General features: G+C 47.0%; 1 protein-coding gene across 1 annotated transcript in view; it reads left to right on the forward strand.

The window, feature by feature from the left end:
• The window catches only part of CACNA1G (calcium voltage-gated channel subunit alpha1 G), a 139,757-nt gene that overhangs the window by 88,493 nt on the left and 36,172 nt on the right, over positions 1 to 15,092 (forward strand). Inside the window, exons 18-22 of the mRNA XM_065648103.1 lie at positions 3,519 to 3,619; positions 4,793 to 4,916; positions 7,864 to 7,932; positions 8,794 to 8,978; positions 14,156 to 14,282. Coding sequence (XP_065504175.1) covers positions 3,519 to 3,619; positions 4,793 to 4,916; positions 7,864 to 7,932; positions 8,794 to 8,978; positions 14,156 to 14,282 — 606 coding nt within the window. The remainder of the gene's footprint in view (positions 1 to 3,518; positions 3,620 to 4,792; positions 4,917 to 7,863; positions 7,933 to 8,793; positions 8,979 to 14,155; positions 14,283 to 15,092) is intronic.

Genomic DNA, 15,092 nt, shown 5'->3' on the forward strand with positions numbered 1-15,092 from the left:
CGTTTGGATCTCCCAGGCTCCCACTATATTAGTGCCGCTCTACTGCTTTCAATGAGTTTATTCTGAATTTACATCTCTCTGAGGCACCAGAATCAGACCCCCGGTAGCTCTTTTCCCCAGAAATACAAAATCAGGGAACCAAAACCTGTTCCTCATTGCATGAATGCAGACAAGGAGAAACTTTGCAGCGAGAATGATCAGCTGCCTGGTTGGGTTAATGTGGTTGTGACCGAGATCCGGGATCTGCTGCAAGGTCTTTGTCGTTCACATCTGCTGGATTTGGAACACTTTCGGGTACTTCCCTACCCAAATTGCTGAGTCCTTAGAGCAGAAAGTGAGGGAAATACCGAATCTGCAACCAAATGTGTCCCTTCCTCCCAGAATCCTCATTGCATGTTGCAATTGCAGCTCCTTTTGGCTTGCAATTTTTTTCTGTGGCGGGCAGTCCAGCCGCTCCCCAAACCCTCTCAGCCTGTCCCCGCTGCATATTTAAAATTAAATCCTCAGGTCCCCAGCGCCTCTGTGCAGCTTCCAGCTTGCCTGGAGGTCCATAGCTGCTCGTAGAGCATTTTTCAGCAGTTCCTTCCCCATCCTTATAATAAATCTTTTATAAATCTCAGCCTCTCCCTGACTCCGAGGAGTGCATCAGTCATCTTCTAAAGCCAACTGCCTTTCTTCCTGCCCTCAGAAGTACATTAAATATCTGAAAGTCCTAAAAAAAATAGCAGCTATTTATCAGCAGCTCTGGGATCAGAGGGCCCCATTAGCATGATGCCAGGTGAAGGCAGCAGCGTCACATCGTGTTCTGGTCCCTGCCTGCATCTCAGTCCCTGCCTGCATCCCAGTCCCTGCCCGCATCCCGATGGGGGGAGTCTGGGTGGGCCAGGCAGATTTTCTCCAAGTCACTGGCAACTGAATAAAAGAGTAGTTTTCTTCTCTCCCCCATCTTTATTCATCCTGTCCAGGTGTGTTTTATGAAGAAATAGATATGATTTAAACCACATAATTGATAGATGGCTATGAACATAATGCAGGCTGAAGCAGCAATCAGCCTGATTGTGAGCGGTTGTTGCGTGTCTGGACCTCATGGAGAAAGCATTTGGTGGGACTTAGCCTGGAAATGTTCGGGTTTTATTTCACAAATATCTTACATTTAGCTCAAATTAACTGAACTGTGCTGTTCCACTGGTGGAAATGTGGAGTAATTCCTTTGACTTTAGATTTCTGCGGGTGTACTTGGCCCCGTCCAGAGCAGCCGGGCTGCAGCCAAGCCCTGGTGCTGCCCTTACTCTGTCCCATTGAATAGAGATACATGATGGAAGATCACTTTTTGCCTTTGTTATCTGATTTATCCCATGAACTGCAAGCTGCAACAATTAGCCAAACCCCAAAATATCTTTGGCATTAAAATTGGACAAAAGGAATATAAAGAAGCATTCTGTGCTGCTGACGCATTACCATTCACTACAAATCCCCATGATGAATACCAGAACTGCTTTGAATAACAGATACTTCTGGAAACCTTCCAGCTCACAAAATGAACTGGACCGAGTCACAGCTATCACTCCATGTCCAGAGGCTGGAGTCAAAATTGCTGTTCTCACCGCAACTTTGAGCAGACACCTGATTTTTTTTTTTTTCTCCATTTATTTACTTCTGTTAAATCCATGGATAATTAAACTAACTAGGCTGCTTGAAGGGATAGCACAACTTTGAGGATGCATGCTCTATTAAATACAGTTTAGAGTGAAGGGAGCAGTTCTGACTCCTTTCTGGAGTTGGAAAAGTGAGTGAAAACAGCCAAGACATGGCCAAAACCTACTGGTGTGCTGTGGTGTGGTCTGTGTTTGCAGAGGAGGGGAGGGAAGGACAGACGGCTGAAGGAGAGGGGTAGAAAAATCTAGCTTTTTTTTGTTATTCAGACTATTCTTGTTATTTTCACAAGGTAGTTTTCATTTTCTGAAGGGTGCAGGTTGTCACCAAATGCTTTCATTAAAGCGGACACTACACCAGCTATTACCGTCGCTAATGAGACCCCTGGCTGAGTGCATATAGGAACAGAAAGCACTTCTTCCATTCCACTCAATTACCCTAACAAATCCCGTTTTTACAGTCCAGAGTACCTCAATTTGTGAACGGTTTAGCTCCAGATGAATCCCCCCTCCCTGTTTCCAGGATGAAATAAATAAAAGTGTCTCAGCCCTGGGGTCTGTGTGCTCCTGGGGTGTGAGCGGCGATTCCTGCTTTGTGCTTCACATCCCTCTGTGCGCTCACGGCTCGGAACATCTGCAGAAGAAAGCTTCAAATCGCCCGTGCAGCCACGTTCCCACATGGGTGCCCACCCAAGCCCAGGAGGTAGCAGAGAAATAAGGGTACTGAAAGAGCAAGGATTTATTTTTATTTGTCTGCAAACGCAAAGCGATGCGTTGACGTTGTGCACGCGGTCTGCGGATTTATCTGCTGGTGCTTTCATTTGGAAGGGCTGGGAAAGCCCCGGTGTGGTGGGCAAGGTGTTGGTCTGGCTTCTGCTGGTTGTCCCTCTCAAGATGCTGCAATGTCAATTGGATTAAATAACCTGACCTCCCCTCACAGCCCTATGGATGAGAAGGTGAAAAGACCTAATCCAGAGGCTCATGCAGTCAGGATGAGGCTTCCCCTCGGCATCCAATTTTTCATATCTTTAGCTGACCTGTTGGCCAAGGCTTTTACAGTTTGCCCTGCTGGCCTTAAATGACCTTGCAGACAGTCTAAAACATAAGTCCGTTTGGCTGAGGATGTGCTGTGGTTTCAAGTAGGAATTAATTTGCAGGAGTCGGATGGGCCTGTGTTCGTGCAGAAGGTCAGGCTGGCCACGATGTTCCCTTCTGGCTTTATAATCTCCTGTCTAATCTGTCCACACTGAATGAGTGGCAGATGCTCACCATTGCATTTCTGGACCAAAACTCGGGTCCTAAATGGTTTCTTCAGCTTTCCAGTGCTACATGGACATAGAGCTTGGCCCAGCAAGCAGCCGAATCCCTCCCTCTCCTCCCTTTGTGTCACCTCTGACATAAACATTATTTATCGTCTTAAAAAAACCCATACAACAAAACCACAACAAAAATACCCCTAAAAGAGGTAAGAAGATTCTGGCAAGTATCTGATGAGTATCTGGAGGGACTGGGGCTGATTAAACTGGGTTATCAGTCCTCTAGGCAAGGGTTTTATTTACCATTTATGTCCTCTTGGCTAACTGTGTGCCAGATGCATTTACTGTGTGGAGGAGAAGCAAAACCAAACCCTTCAAGCTCAAAGGGCCAGCACAAGCCCTTGCCCAGATGCTAGAGCTCTTTCCCCTGGCCAGCAGGATATTTTTTTAGGAAGATCATTTCATTTCAGCTTTCCCAAATGCTTGGAAATATGTGTTCAGTGAAAAATCGTCACAAATCCTTCACTTGGAAGTTTTGGGTGGTTATTGTTTTAACAGTTCTCTCTGTGTTTTCCTCCCGGTGTGTTTCTGCTGTACGTTTTCCTCCTAGAGCAAACGAGAGCGCATGAAGGCGTGGGTACGGGCACGTCTGCCCGCCTGCTGCCGGGAGAGAGACTCCTGGTCCATCTATGTCTTCGCCCCTCACTCCAGGTAAGGTGGCTGCGCTCAGGGGTGCCGGGCATGGATGTCCTTGTTATGATGGCTCGCTCTGCCTGTCTATCCCAGATGAGTCTGTATCGGTCCACAAAAGTCCCAGTCCTTGCTCCAGCGTCGTATTGCGGTCACGCAGCAAAGAGCTGCTCCAGGCCAGGCATGGTCCTGGCATAGGGGTGACCAGGAGAGACCCATAGCCCAGGGCATGGCTACAGCTTTATCAAGTTCATCCTTTGCTTCATCGGTGATGCCAGTGTGCTGAAAGTTTTCCGATTGGTGGAGCGTGGGGAGTTTGGAGCAGTATCTGAATTTGCCCCCAGTGTGCACTTACAAGACAGCAAAGGACACTCCTTGACCTCCTAAACCTGCTGTTCAACCTGGACTTCTCTCTCCTCCCCCTTCCCCTTCTCTCTCTCCCAAATCCACCCCCCCAGAAAACAGCCTCTCCTTACTTGCAGGACCCATCTCCTCCCTCCCCAAATCCCAGCCACGGGGCTACCTGGGCTCAGTGCTTTCCTCTGTGTTCCTCTGGACATTAACCCATGCTGCACGAGGGTTTCCCATGTTCAAGCTGGTGGGCCCTGGGCAGCATTTGAGTTCATTCATACAAAGATTAGAGAGATTTTCAGAAACAGACTTTGGGAAATGTAATACGGTATTATAAATCCTGGGTCAGTGTACAGCCATCTGTCACAATAAATAGCTTCTGTCCCTTTGTTCCATGTGCGCTCAACCCTTATGCGTTTGCTGGGAGTATTTTTGCTTTATTTAAGCTAAACCTGAGTGCTACGGACCAGGTAGGGGGTCAGATCTAAACCTGGCCGCATGTCCGAGTTGTGGAAGCAGCTGCTCCATTTCAAGTGACCCAAAGTCCCCTATGAACATGACTGTGGCTTGAAATTCTCTAGCCCAATTCTGTTGCTCGGATCCTTTTCTATTCATACTCTGATCTGCCTGCAGTGTGTGGCTCTGCCGGGGAGGGGATTGGGAGATTGTAGCTCATCTGCTTTGCAAACGGAGCACTTGATTCCCCAGCCATGCGTCGGGCTGCTGCATTTCTCCCCAACTGGTCAAGCATTAATAGCTAGTCTGTCTCTCCTTTGTTTTTTTTTGTTTGTTTGTTTGTTTTTGGTTTGGTTTGGGTTTTTTTTTTTTCTTCTTTCTCGGCAGATTTCGTCTGATGTGCAATAAAATCATCACACACAAGATGTTTGATCATATCGTCTTGGTGATCATTTTCCTGAACTGCATTACCATCGCCATGGAACGGCCCAAAATCGAGCCTCACAGTGCTGTGAGTTTCCAAGGTTAACCTTTTCCTCTGCTCCTCGTGGAGCCAAAACCCATGGCCTGGACCCCACTGATCTGCTCTTGGTGTCACTTTCTCTTTTTCAAATGGGAAGCTGCCAACACCCCCTGTATATCCTTTGAATTAGGTACAACAACTCTCCTGGTTCCTACCCAGCGTCCTTTCAAAATATAAGAGCAGAGCTCATGGCCTGCAATATATTGAATATCCCATTTCTGCAAGTACAATCAAGGTTTTAACACATGACATAAGCATGACATCTGTCTTGGTTTCCTTCCCTGATAAACCTTCAATCACTTTTCCTCTCTCAACACAATGTTCGCTTCTCCCATCTGTTCTCCATGGGCACGTATGTGAGGTGTGAAGGGAATGGGGGAAACTGTTCATTTCATACTCTTCTCTCTCCTTTGTGTACCAGCTTTGTTGTGACACAAGAAAAACGGAATTGATACATGTGCTGTAATGCCATTTCTCGGAACCATTTTGTTTTGATAGACTATGTAAGGATTTCTCACACCAGACCCTCAGAGCACCAACGTCCATTGGCCAGAGGGGCAGAATCATCCTATTGCTCTTTATTTTAGCATAGATTGTGGCTGAGAAATTGCCTGAGCTCTTGCAGATGTATTGTGAAAGACTGCTCATATCGCAATCTATATGGAATCCTGTTTTGTTGATGTAGGCGTGTCAGGCTGTTCATTTTTGTGGATCTTCAATGTGAGACCTTAAAACTGGAGTCTTGGCTGCTCTGTGCCTATTTTAAGCTTTCCATAGTAGTCCTTCTTACTGTAATAGTTTGTCCAGTGGTCCCTCCCCTAAATCCATTTTTTTTGGTTATCATGCAGTTGTGGTGCACTGACTCACAGATGCAAGAAGAGAGCAGGTCTCCCTGCCAGGTCATCTAGCGGGAGGAAACCACCCTGCTGTTCCCCAAATGAGGCACCCTGAGAATGTCCCTTGAAATCCCAGATGCTTCTTTGAAGCCCCTGGCTGTGTTCTCTTAAAGTCACCATTCCCCAAGCTTGGCTCCAAAAGGAACTGTAGTCATGCAGGGATGGAGGGAATGGTGTGATGTGTATGAAGTAGAGGAGCCCACAGTGCTACAGCATGAAAAAACAGTACTTTGTATATGAGAGGAGAAAGATGAGCTGTGGTGTCCCTGGGCATCAGAAGGGAGCAGAGAGGAAGGGAGACAGGAGCTGGTGTGAGGCTAATCAGCACCAGAGTATAAGCAAGGGAACCCAAATGGGTCACCCAGGGCTGGAGCTGAGCCCAGACCACAGTCTGGGAGCAGCAGAGAGGAGAAGAGGGATGCTGAGCAGTGGGGCAAGGAGCTGGGAACCAGGAGGGGTGCGCAGATCCTGCCTACACTGATGGAGCTCTCGTCTGGAAACCAAGCGAGTTAGTTTAGCTTGAGTTGTTTAAAATAATTGTACTTTGCTTCCTCAAGCTGTGGATTTTCTAGCTGCTTCAAGTGAGTTCTCTTTCCCTGTCCCAGTTTCAACTGGCTTATCAGAACAGGGGCGGCTGTTGCCAGCCAACACGCGCTCCCCATCGCAGAGTGCACGACATGGGCCATGGAGATTACCCTTCAGAATAGCTGTGCGCTTGCCAGAGAGGAATGTAATATTCTCCGTCTCTCCTCCATGCTATTGCTGTTTTATCTCCAGCTCCACAAGCAGGTCCCTGCCCTCTTTCTCCCACACGCTGCCTACCCCTCCGCAGCCGTCTTTTGTGTGGTAGGCAGCTAACGGACAGAGATGTTTCCTATCACAGCTCAGACAGTCACAGTGCAGGTCTAGGACCTAATTAATTATGGAGCCAGTATGGAAACAAGCTACTCTGTGGTTCCTGAGTCACTTCCAGTAAATCATGATCTGGCAAGTGAGAGGGTTGCCAAGGTGTTTTGTCTTGTTTAAATTGCATCTCATTTTGAGTGAGTGATCTGCATCTCTTACAGGACTGCTCTGTAGGGAGTGGCAGAAATAAATCCAAAATTGTTATTAGCAGAACCGGGGCTGGTTCAGTCATATGTGCACATGCATACATGTACCCGCATCATCTTCCCTCCAGCCTCTGCTTGCTGCTGTCCATTTCTCAGTACAGGCAATGAGAAATTGTTCGCAGATTAGGGAAAAGTGTAATTTATTTAATGATCATCATTAAAAAGAAAGGTTTCTGCTAACTACAGATAGGGAACCAGTCCATGGTCTCATCTGTAATCACTGGCTGCTATTGCAGAGCGGTGGCAGTGGGGACTGCATGGTCTGGTGGATAGCGCAGGGGACAGGGAGATGAGACTATTGGGCTTCACGCCCAGGTCTGGCCTGTGGCTTTGGGCAAGTGAATCAACCTTTTGGGAACAGGTCTCAGCTGGTGTAAACCCCCAGAGCTTCCCTGGCTTCGGTGGAGCTGTGACAACTCGTGTCAGCTGCGCTTTGGCATCCCGCGGGTCCTGCGTGCCTTGCAGCACAGCCACTCCAATATTGACTGAATTTCTAGCAGAATTGGGAGCTCAGTGATATTTGCACTGTGTGGTGACGTCCGCAGGTGAGGGGCAGGTATAGATTTGTCAAGGGGGAGGAGATGTCTCTGTTTTTGCTGAGGTGGAGGGGAGGATTTGGGAGCAGACGGGGGGATTTGGGGACAGGTGGGGGCAGATATTTGGGGGCAAATGGGGAGATTTGGGGGCAGGTGCCAATGCTGCCCCTGTCCATGGTGCTGAGCCAGAGCCGGGCGCTGGCCGTGCTGAGCTGTGCAGAGCGGAATTGTCTAAATATTTGGATATTCGCCTCTTTGCGAGCAAACAGTCTGAGTCTTGTTTCAGCACAGAAGCTGGAGAACAGTTAGCAGCCACTCAAATATGCACAGGGAGATATACAGCTGCGGAGAGCAGGCTATAAAACGTTGTCTCTCATTTTCTTTTTCATAGGAACGGATTTTCCTAACACTCTCCAACTACATCTTTACAGTTATCTTCCTGACAGAGATGACAGTTAAGGTAAATGAAGCTGGAGGATAAGTGTGCCTGTAATTGTATCAGCAATATTTTATTACAGTGGACTCGCAAAACCCCTAGGTCTACCAGCTACGAGTGAGGTGTATGTTTTCCTCATCTGAATCATACTCAAATACCCACCACATGCCTTATTCTGAGCACGTTTTACGTCAGAACAATTTCACTGAAGTTGCTCTTGATTTACACCATTATGCGAGCAGTGGGATGCTTCAATTCGGCAATCCTTCCCTATTCAGCAAAGCTCTTGAGCACATGCTTAACTTCAACCATGCATGTAAGTCCCATTGTCTTCAACAACCAATTGTCCTCAACAACCCAAGCAGCTCTGTGCTTTCCTGAGGAGGGAGAGACTTAAGCACGTTGAAACACTTTGCTGGATTTGAGGCTGGAGGCTCAGAAACCCATTGCTGTAAATCTCTCTTGTGTAATTCATAATCATCTCACAGAACAATTGCTCTTTCTTTGGAAAGTTTTTCTAGTTTCTTTATTTGCAAAGCTTGTAAATGATTGCTTTGGGTCAGCTACTCTGAACCTTTACTCTAGCAGTCTATAGGAATAAAATAAGACCAAACTTTTTACGCCAAAGCTAAACTTATTAGGAACAGTTTCTGCAACTAGGTTTAGTTGCATTAAAAATATATCAGCTCTAAGGCACAATCTGAAATGTTTCTGCAGAGGTATTTTTAAAATTCTTGCTGATTTGTCTAATTAGACTTCTATACTGGGAAGCAAATGGACTCACAGACTTGTATCTGTAAATAACGTGTTCTCAGCAGGTTGCTAACTGGAAGAAATATATTGGATGCAACAGTTATAATTTATTACAACTTGGTGTCCGGGCAGGTGGTGGCACTAGGCTTGTGTTTTGGGGAGAAAGCCTACTTGAAAAGCAGCTGGAACGTGCTGGATGGGGTGCTGGTTCTCATCTCCGTCATCGATATCCTGGTCTCGATGGTGTCAGACAGTGGTACAAAAATCCTCGGGATGCTGCGGGTTCTGAGACTGCTGAGGACACTGCGGCCCTTAAGGTAAGAGGAGGATGAGGAAGGACCTCAAAGAGCGTGGTGTGTGTGCCGAATTGGGAGCTGAGCCCCTTCTGCAAGCAGCAGCATCTGTACAAGGGAAAGGAGCAGGTGAGAAAAGGGTACGGCGTCTGTCACTGTGTTGTGCCCAACCTCCTGCTGCTCCATGGGCAACGCGGGTCCGCAGGTCCTGCAGAGCTGCAAGGAGCTCTGGGCACTGGCTGGGTTTTGGAACCAGCCCCAAGTGCAGTAGTAAACTGATCAGTGCCTCTTTTGCTCATTAAAACACGCATCCCCTGCTATTTGTGTTCTCATTTGCTCTGTGTAAAGTGCAGCTTAACAGCTTCTTCTCCCCCTTTCCTTCAGGCAGTCGATGGCTTTCATAACAAAGAAAGAAATTAGTAGCAGGTGGCAGAGCATTTTTAAGGAAGCAGAGACTAAACTGTTGCTTAACTTAGAATAAAAAGAAGCCTCTTTTTCCCCCCCCTCAGTTTCCCATTCATTTTACAGCAACATTTATTTTGCAAATTGCCTGAACAAGATGAAAGCAATTGTCCTGCTAACTTGCCCCCCACCCGGCTCCAGGGGCAGGCACCCCTCGGACAAGAACCTGCCCAAGGACCAGCCTCTTCCAACAGACAGCTGTTTAGTCCTGAACCCCAAGGCATGGAGGTTTCTCTCTGTGCTAAATGCTGTCCCTCTTTAATGCCACCGTTGCTGCTCTTGTTATGCAGCCGCTAACAAACCTTCCTGCTCAAAGCATCTTTGTGTGCCTGTCATATCTTACTGCTGCTTCCTTCATAAAAGGTTTGCTTTGAGTCAGGATTTTCTCTTTCAGGACAGAAAAATAGGACCCTGCTTCTGACAGATGATGTTGTTTTACTACCCCTGTGTGAATAATCAGTCTAAATAACAATAGCCATGCCTATATGTAGATCTTTCAAATATTCTCAACGGCTAGGAAAGACATTCTGTTAAATTGGGCTATGTGTATGTTTTGCCTGGTGAGTTTGAGGACGTGAGCTGCTTTATTAATTTTTATTTGGCCAGAGAATGCCATTGGTGTGGTTCAGCTCCCTGACCATATGACTAGACTGTCTTCCTACATGACTCCAATTCAGACTTTTTTTTGGTCTTTGTGTGTCCCTCAGCATCTCCGTGTCAACTGTAATTTCTGGGGCCAGTTTCTGCCAGGTTGCTGGTTCAATAGATCTGCTCTGCTCTTCTGTTTTGGCTGATTTCTGATCCACGTTAAGAAAACCTACAAAATAATCTGGGTAGCTCTGGGTAAAAGCAGGATTGATTTCCAGTCTCAGAACTGTGGAATGCGAGTTTCTCCTTTGAGGTGGTGTGGGTAAATTGGATCTAGAGGAGTAGGCTTAGGTTGTGCTGAGCCCTGTCTTCATCTCCTACAGCCTTTCTCTGCAGTCACCTGTGTGCATGAGTTGTCTGCAGTTCTGGGGAACAATCCTCTGAGTAGCTGCAGGCTGGAGGAAGACCTGCCATCTGGAGCATGTGCAGGATTAGGCTCTTTCATTGCTATTTCATTCCTGTTGGCATTTGATATGTTTTCTCAAGAGAGCGCGTGAATGTTTTCAGCCAACGTACTGCTTTCTACTACAAAGGAAATGTAAAAAGATAGCAACAAACCCATTCCCTGAATATGTTCACAATCCGTTCTATTGCCCTGTAATGAGATTTGTAGGAAATGAAAAAAGCAGCCATCAGACTGGGGGCTTTTCAATGAGTCATAAATCTCCGCACGTGGAAACCCATCTGCCTCTGGGATGCACATCTGGGCTGCCTGCAGCTGCCCACTCTGCCTGTGCTGCGGCGCTCGGGGATCTGCCCGGGATCTTCAGCTGGACCAACATGGGGTGACAGCTGGGACAGGTGACCCGAGGTCTCTGCACATTGTGGCTCCAGTCCCCATGTCAAGTCCCCTGTGGAGACTGAGCCCATGTTTGTCCTTCCCAGGCAGGGGTAGAGCAGGGACCAAAGCAAATGCTCTGTCCCCACCACGGAGGAGCCAACCCGGTTCCTTCTGTCCTCCCTTCCCGTGGGCACTCGGGGACAGGGCAGCAGGGAGGACACTCTCCATGAGAAGCCAAGCCACGGCTGTGTGTGTCATGCACAACTCAGGGGCAGGGACAGTCCTCGTCATCTTGGCTTTGGCTTTCCTGGTTGATGGTCTGAAGGGGTTCTTCTTGCAAAAGACCTCCCTCATTCTGTTTCTTATTTTCTCCTGTGAAAACAGCCGTGTTGCTTTACACAGCACACAAAACCACGCACGTTAATGCCTTTCGTACAGAACCAAACCAAACAAACAAAAAAAACCAAACAAAAACCCCAAAAAACCCAACTGGCCTGTGTGCCAGTCATGGGCTTTTGATTGCATGGTTGATTATCAGCCTCCAAATTGAATCCATGAGGATCCAGTCCCAGCTTCGTGACCAGAATTCCAAAAATATATTCACAAAGGAGTGACATTTAAAGATGTCTTCATGACCCTCTGATGTTTCAGCCAGTAGAGGGATTACTTATACAATAACATTCCTTCCTAATGCGTTCAACCTGCTGTTGTTGGGATCAAGTGTTGTAGCTTAAGATACAAGAGAAATCAAAATTTAAAATGTATTCAGAATTAACGTGAATGGACTTTAGTGCTGTTTTACTTTCTATAGTGCCTGGGCTTTGACTTCCAAAGCTGATGGATAAATTATTCACTTTTCATAACATCTCAGTATGAAATAGTCATTTCATAGACTCTTTTCTATCCATCATATTATCACGTTTGCTATTTTTTTTTTTTTAATATGTGGAGGAAGGTCTTCATTAACATTGATCTGCTACTTCATCTAAGTGCTACTTCTTCTGAGTGCTCTGATCAGACTAACAGCCCTAACAGGAGTAAGTGTGATCCCGCTGGGGTGAGGCTGGCTGTGGGTTTGGAGTGTCTCACACCAGGGGTTTAACAGCGTCGGGAATGCTGAGACCAGCAGAACCAGGAGGAGCTCAAGGGATTCACGTTCCTTCACAATGAAAAATAAAAAGTCTCATTTCAATTTCCCCATTTGTCACATGCCTAATGCAGGCTGGAATTACCCTGAGTGCAACCTCGGCAAGTCTACTGCTCTAGCACGCCTGGAGGGCTCCAAATCAGCTGGATCCCTCAGCAATAAATTGCAGGAGTGGTGGCTCAGATAATACGAGTTTACAAGCCTGATTTCAGAAGGACCTCGGGCAATATTGATGAGGCATGGGGATGCTGTGTGTTGACATATTGGAACTGACACTAATAATCTGGAAGTGCTGAGAGTTTCACTGGCACTTCTTAGGGAGTTATGAGACTCTCAGGAGAGCGGCAGGAGCTTTTGCACAGACTTGCCTTGACGTTGGATCAGGCCCTTAGTTTGAGGCAGCTCCAAGGTCTGAAGGTTTTCATCAGTAAGAACTATTATTTTTTGAAATCTTTTCAAAGCCTTCTTTCCCTGTAGGGTTGGAAACAGCACTGGCGTGGAGCTAACCCGGTGGCAGCTTTCACCCTTATGCATTCTCATTTGAGGAATTCCCTGGTCGATCAAAACTCCGAAAGCAGCCAAATGCTGCAGTTTCTCAGACATTTTTTTCTCAACACACATGACTTTAAGAGGTCAGACGAGTAACCTCCTATTTTCTCTCTCTGCTGGATACCAAAGAGTATCTCACAAGGGAAATCACTTTATTATTTCTAGAATAGGCTTTCTTAATAAGCGTTGGAGAAAGTTATCAACTTTAGACTCCAGAGACTAAATTTCTTCCTTGTTCCCCAAAATTTAAGGATGCTCCAGTATTTTAGACCAAAGGCCTTCAATTTAGAAGATCTGACTTCAGTTCCATCCTGTGTAACAGTGAACAGAATACCTAAATCAAGATCCCTAAAGGCACCACTGTACCTAATTTCCCTCAGAATCATTGGAAATGAGGTGCCTGCATACCTCTAAGCACATGGCTTGCGGTCCTCCCGTGCCTCAGTTTCCCCTTTCTAGTTTGGCATTTGTAGTATTTCACCCAGGACTGTGTGAGGGTAATAGCTGAGGGATGGTGAGGTCTTTAGACCAGCTGAGGATCCAAAAAAGCAATTCAGCCTTAGACTGTCCAGCCCAAATCTTGCTTTGCACACTCAGATGGAGTGGGAAGAGCCCTTGTCCTGAGCATGAGGAAAGCCGAGGTGCCCAAAATAGGGACCCACAAGAGCCACCTGAGAGAGACGCCCAGCATGAGGAAGAGCAGCATCTGCCTTTTGTGTTTCACTGCTAAGGGAGTGCATAAAAATACCACCATCTGTTTCCTTTTTTAAATGATAATTGATGAGTTACCCTCGACACTTCGAGTAAATATTTAATGAGAAATCAAGAGAAATAATTTTTAGCTTTTCAAGATACTGTTTAAAGCCAACAGTTTTTGAAAGACCTGATGGTGCCTGTGCGCTGAGCAGTGCAGTTTGCTAAACCTGTTGGCTCTGGGGCAGGAGAGGGCTGGACCAGGCTTGGCTGGGGTCCCAGTGGGGGCCACATGTGTCAGGCATGTGACGTGTCCATGGGCATCTCTGCTGGGAGCACCACAGCCCGGGAGAGAGGAGGAGAACTTGGACCCTCCCCAGGCAACAAAACTCCAACTGTGCTTCAGGTGGTACAGCCAGACTTGGGGTGAAATGGGAGAGGACCCCCATGGCAAAAGAGAGAATGGGGCAGAAACAAGAAGGTGGGGAAATCTGTGGCGCTTTTGAGTGTCAGGTGTTCACAGGAGTCAACAGCCAGTACCCAGAAGCACACAGGTACTGCCCTCCCTCGGACTCGCACAGCAGACAGCAATTTCTGCCTTGGGAAAGCGGTTTCTATGGCATCAGTACAAATTGATTTACAGAGCTAGTGAAATGCTTAATTCCAGTTGGCATCATGAGGAGGGAGGCATCCAACCTCTTCAGATGCCTTTCTTGGTCCCCCAGCTCTCCACCTTCAAGTCTGTGAGCCTGAATACCTCGTTCATCTTCCCCAGCACGGTGAGATGACTTCTCTAAATCACACAAGCCTTCTTGTTTCATTGTAGTGTTGTCCTTGAGAGTATAGTATAGTCTCTACAGTCTCTACTTCTTTTTTTTTTTTTTTTTTTACCATAGCTTTTGTGCTTACTTGTCTCCACAGGGTCATTAGTCGAGCTCAAGGACTGAAGCTGGTGGTGGAGACTCTCATGTCATCCCTGAAGCCCATTGGGAACATTGTGGTCATCTGCTGTGCCTTTTTCATAATCTTTGGGATCCTGGGAGTTCAGGTGAGTCCCCTGGATGCCTCAGCACCGAACCCAAAAGCACCATGAGCCCCAGATGGCCCCATGTCTGGGTATCTGTACCAATGGGCACGCTATGAGTCTTTCTGCAACCGAACAATAGGTTGTTTGGCCTTCTTGGGGAATGCTCCTTGCACTTAGCGAGGAGGAAGCAGATTTCCCAATAATAGTCAGCCATTAAAACCTCGTTAACAATTACAGCCTAACAACAGTGGCCCAGCTACATACATCCCTAGCGACAGCTGAAGGAGCAATGGTTAGAGCCAGTTAGCGGGGCTGGTTTTGTCTCTTGCCGGTTCAAGGTCCTCTGCCCAGCTCTAGAAATGTGTGTTGGTTTTGAATCCATAACTTTGCCATCTTAACAGCCTGGAATGGCTCAGACACAAGGGCTTATGCAGCTCTCTGTCCCTACCCCAGCAGCACAGTGTGGTTCTTTCAAGTGCTCTCAAGACAACTTATTCCCAGCTTCCAAGTCTTGGCTATGTGTCACTTGACATCTTGGACTTCTTGAAGCTTCCCTGTTGCATGCAGTGATATGAAAGCCAATGTCATGACCCCCTCAAAGGCACAGAATGGGATTTCTTTCCACCACGACGACTTCTACCTGCAGCGGGATGTGAATAAAGATATTTCTTCACTTTCTCCCCCAGCCACACCAGAGAAGGGTCAGGTCTAAAACATGACATTTACCACCAGAAAAGCTCTGCTCTGGGAAACATTTAAATCCCATTCCTGTTCTGGCTGGGAGATAACGTGGGGACATCTCTCCTCCACCTTTTTTCTAGGTATAAACCA

This window comes from Caloenas nicobarica, chromosome 18 (genome assembly GCF_036013445.1).
Source record: "Caloenas nicobarica isolate bCalNic1 chromosome 18, bCalNic1.hap1, whole genome shotgun sequence".
Taxonomy (NCBI): domain Eukaryota; kingdom Metazoa; phylum Chordata; class Aves; order Columbiformes; family Columbidae; genus Caloenas; species Caloenas nicobarica.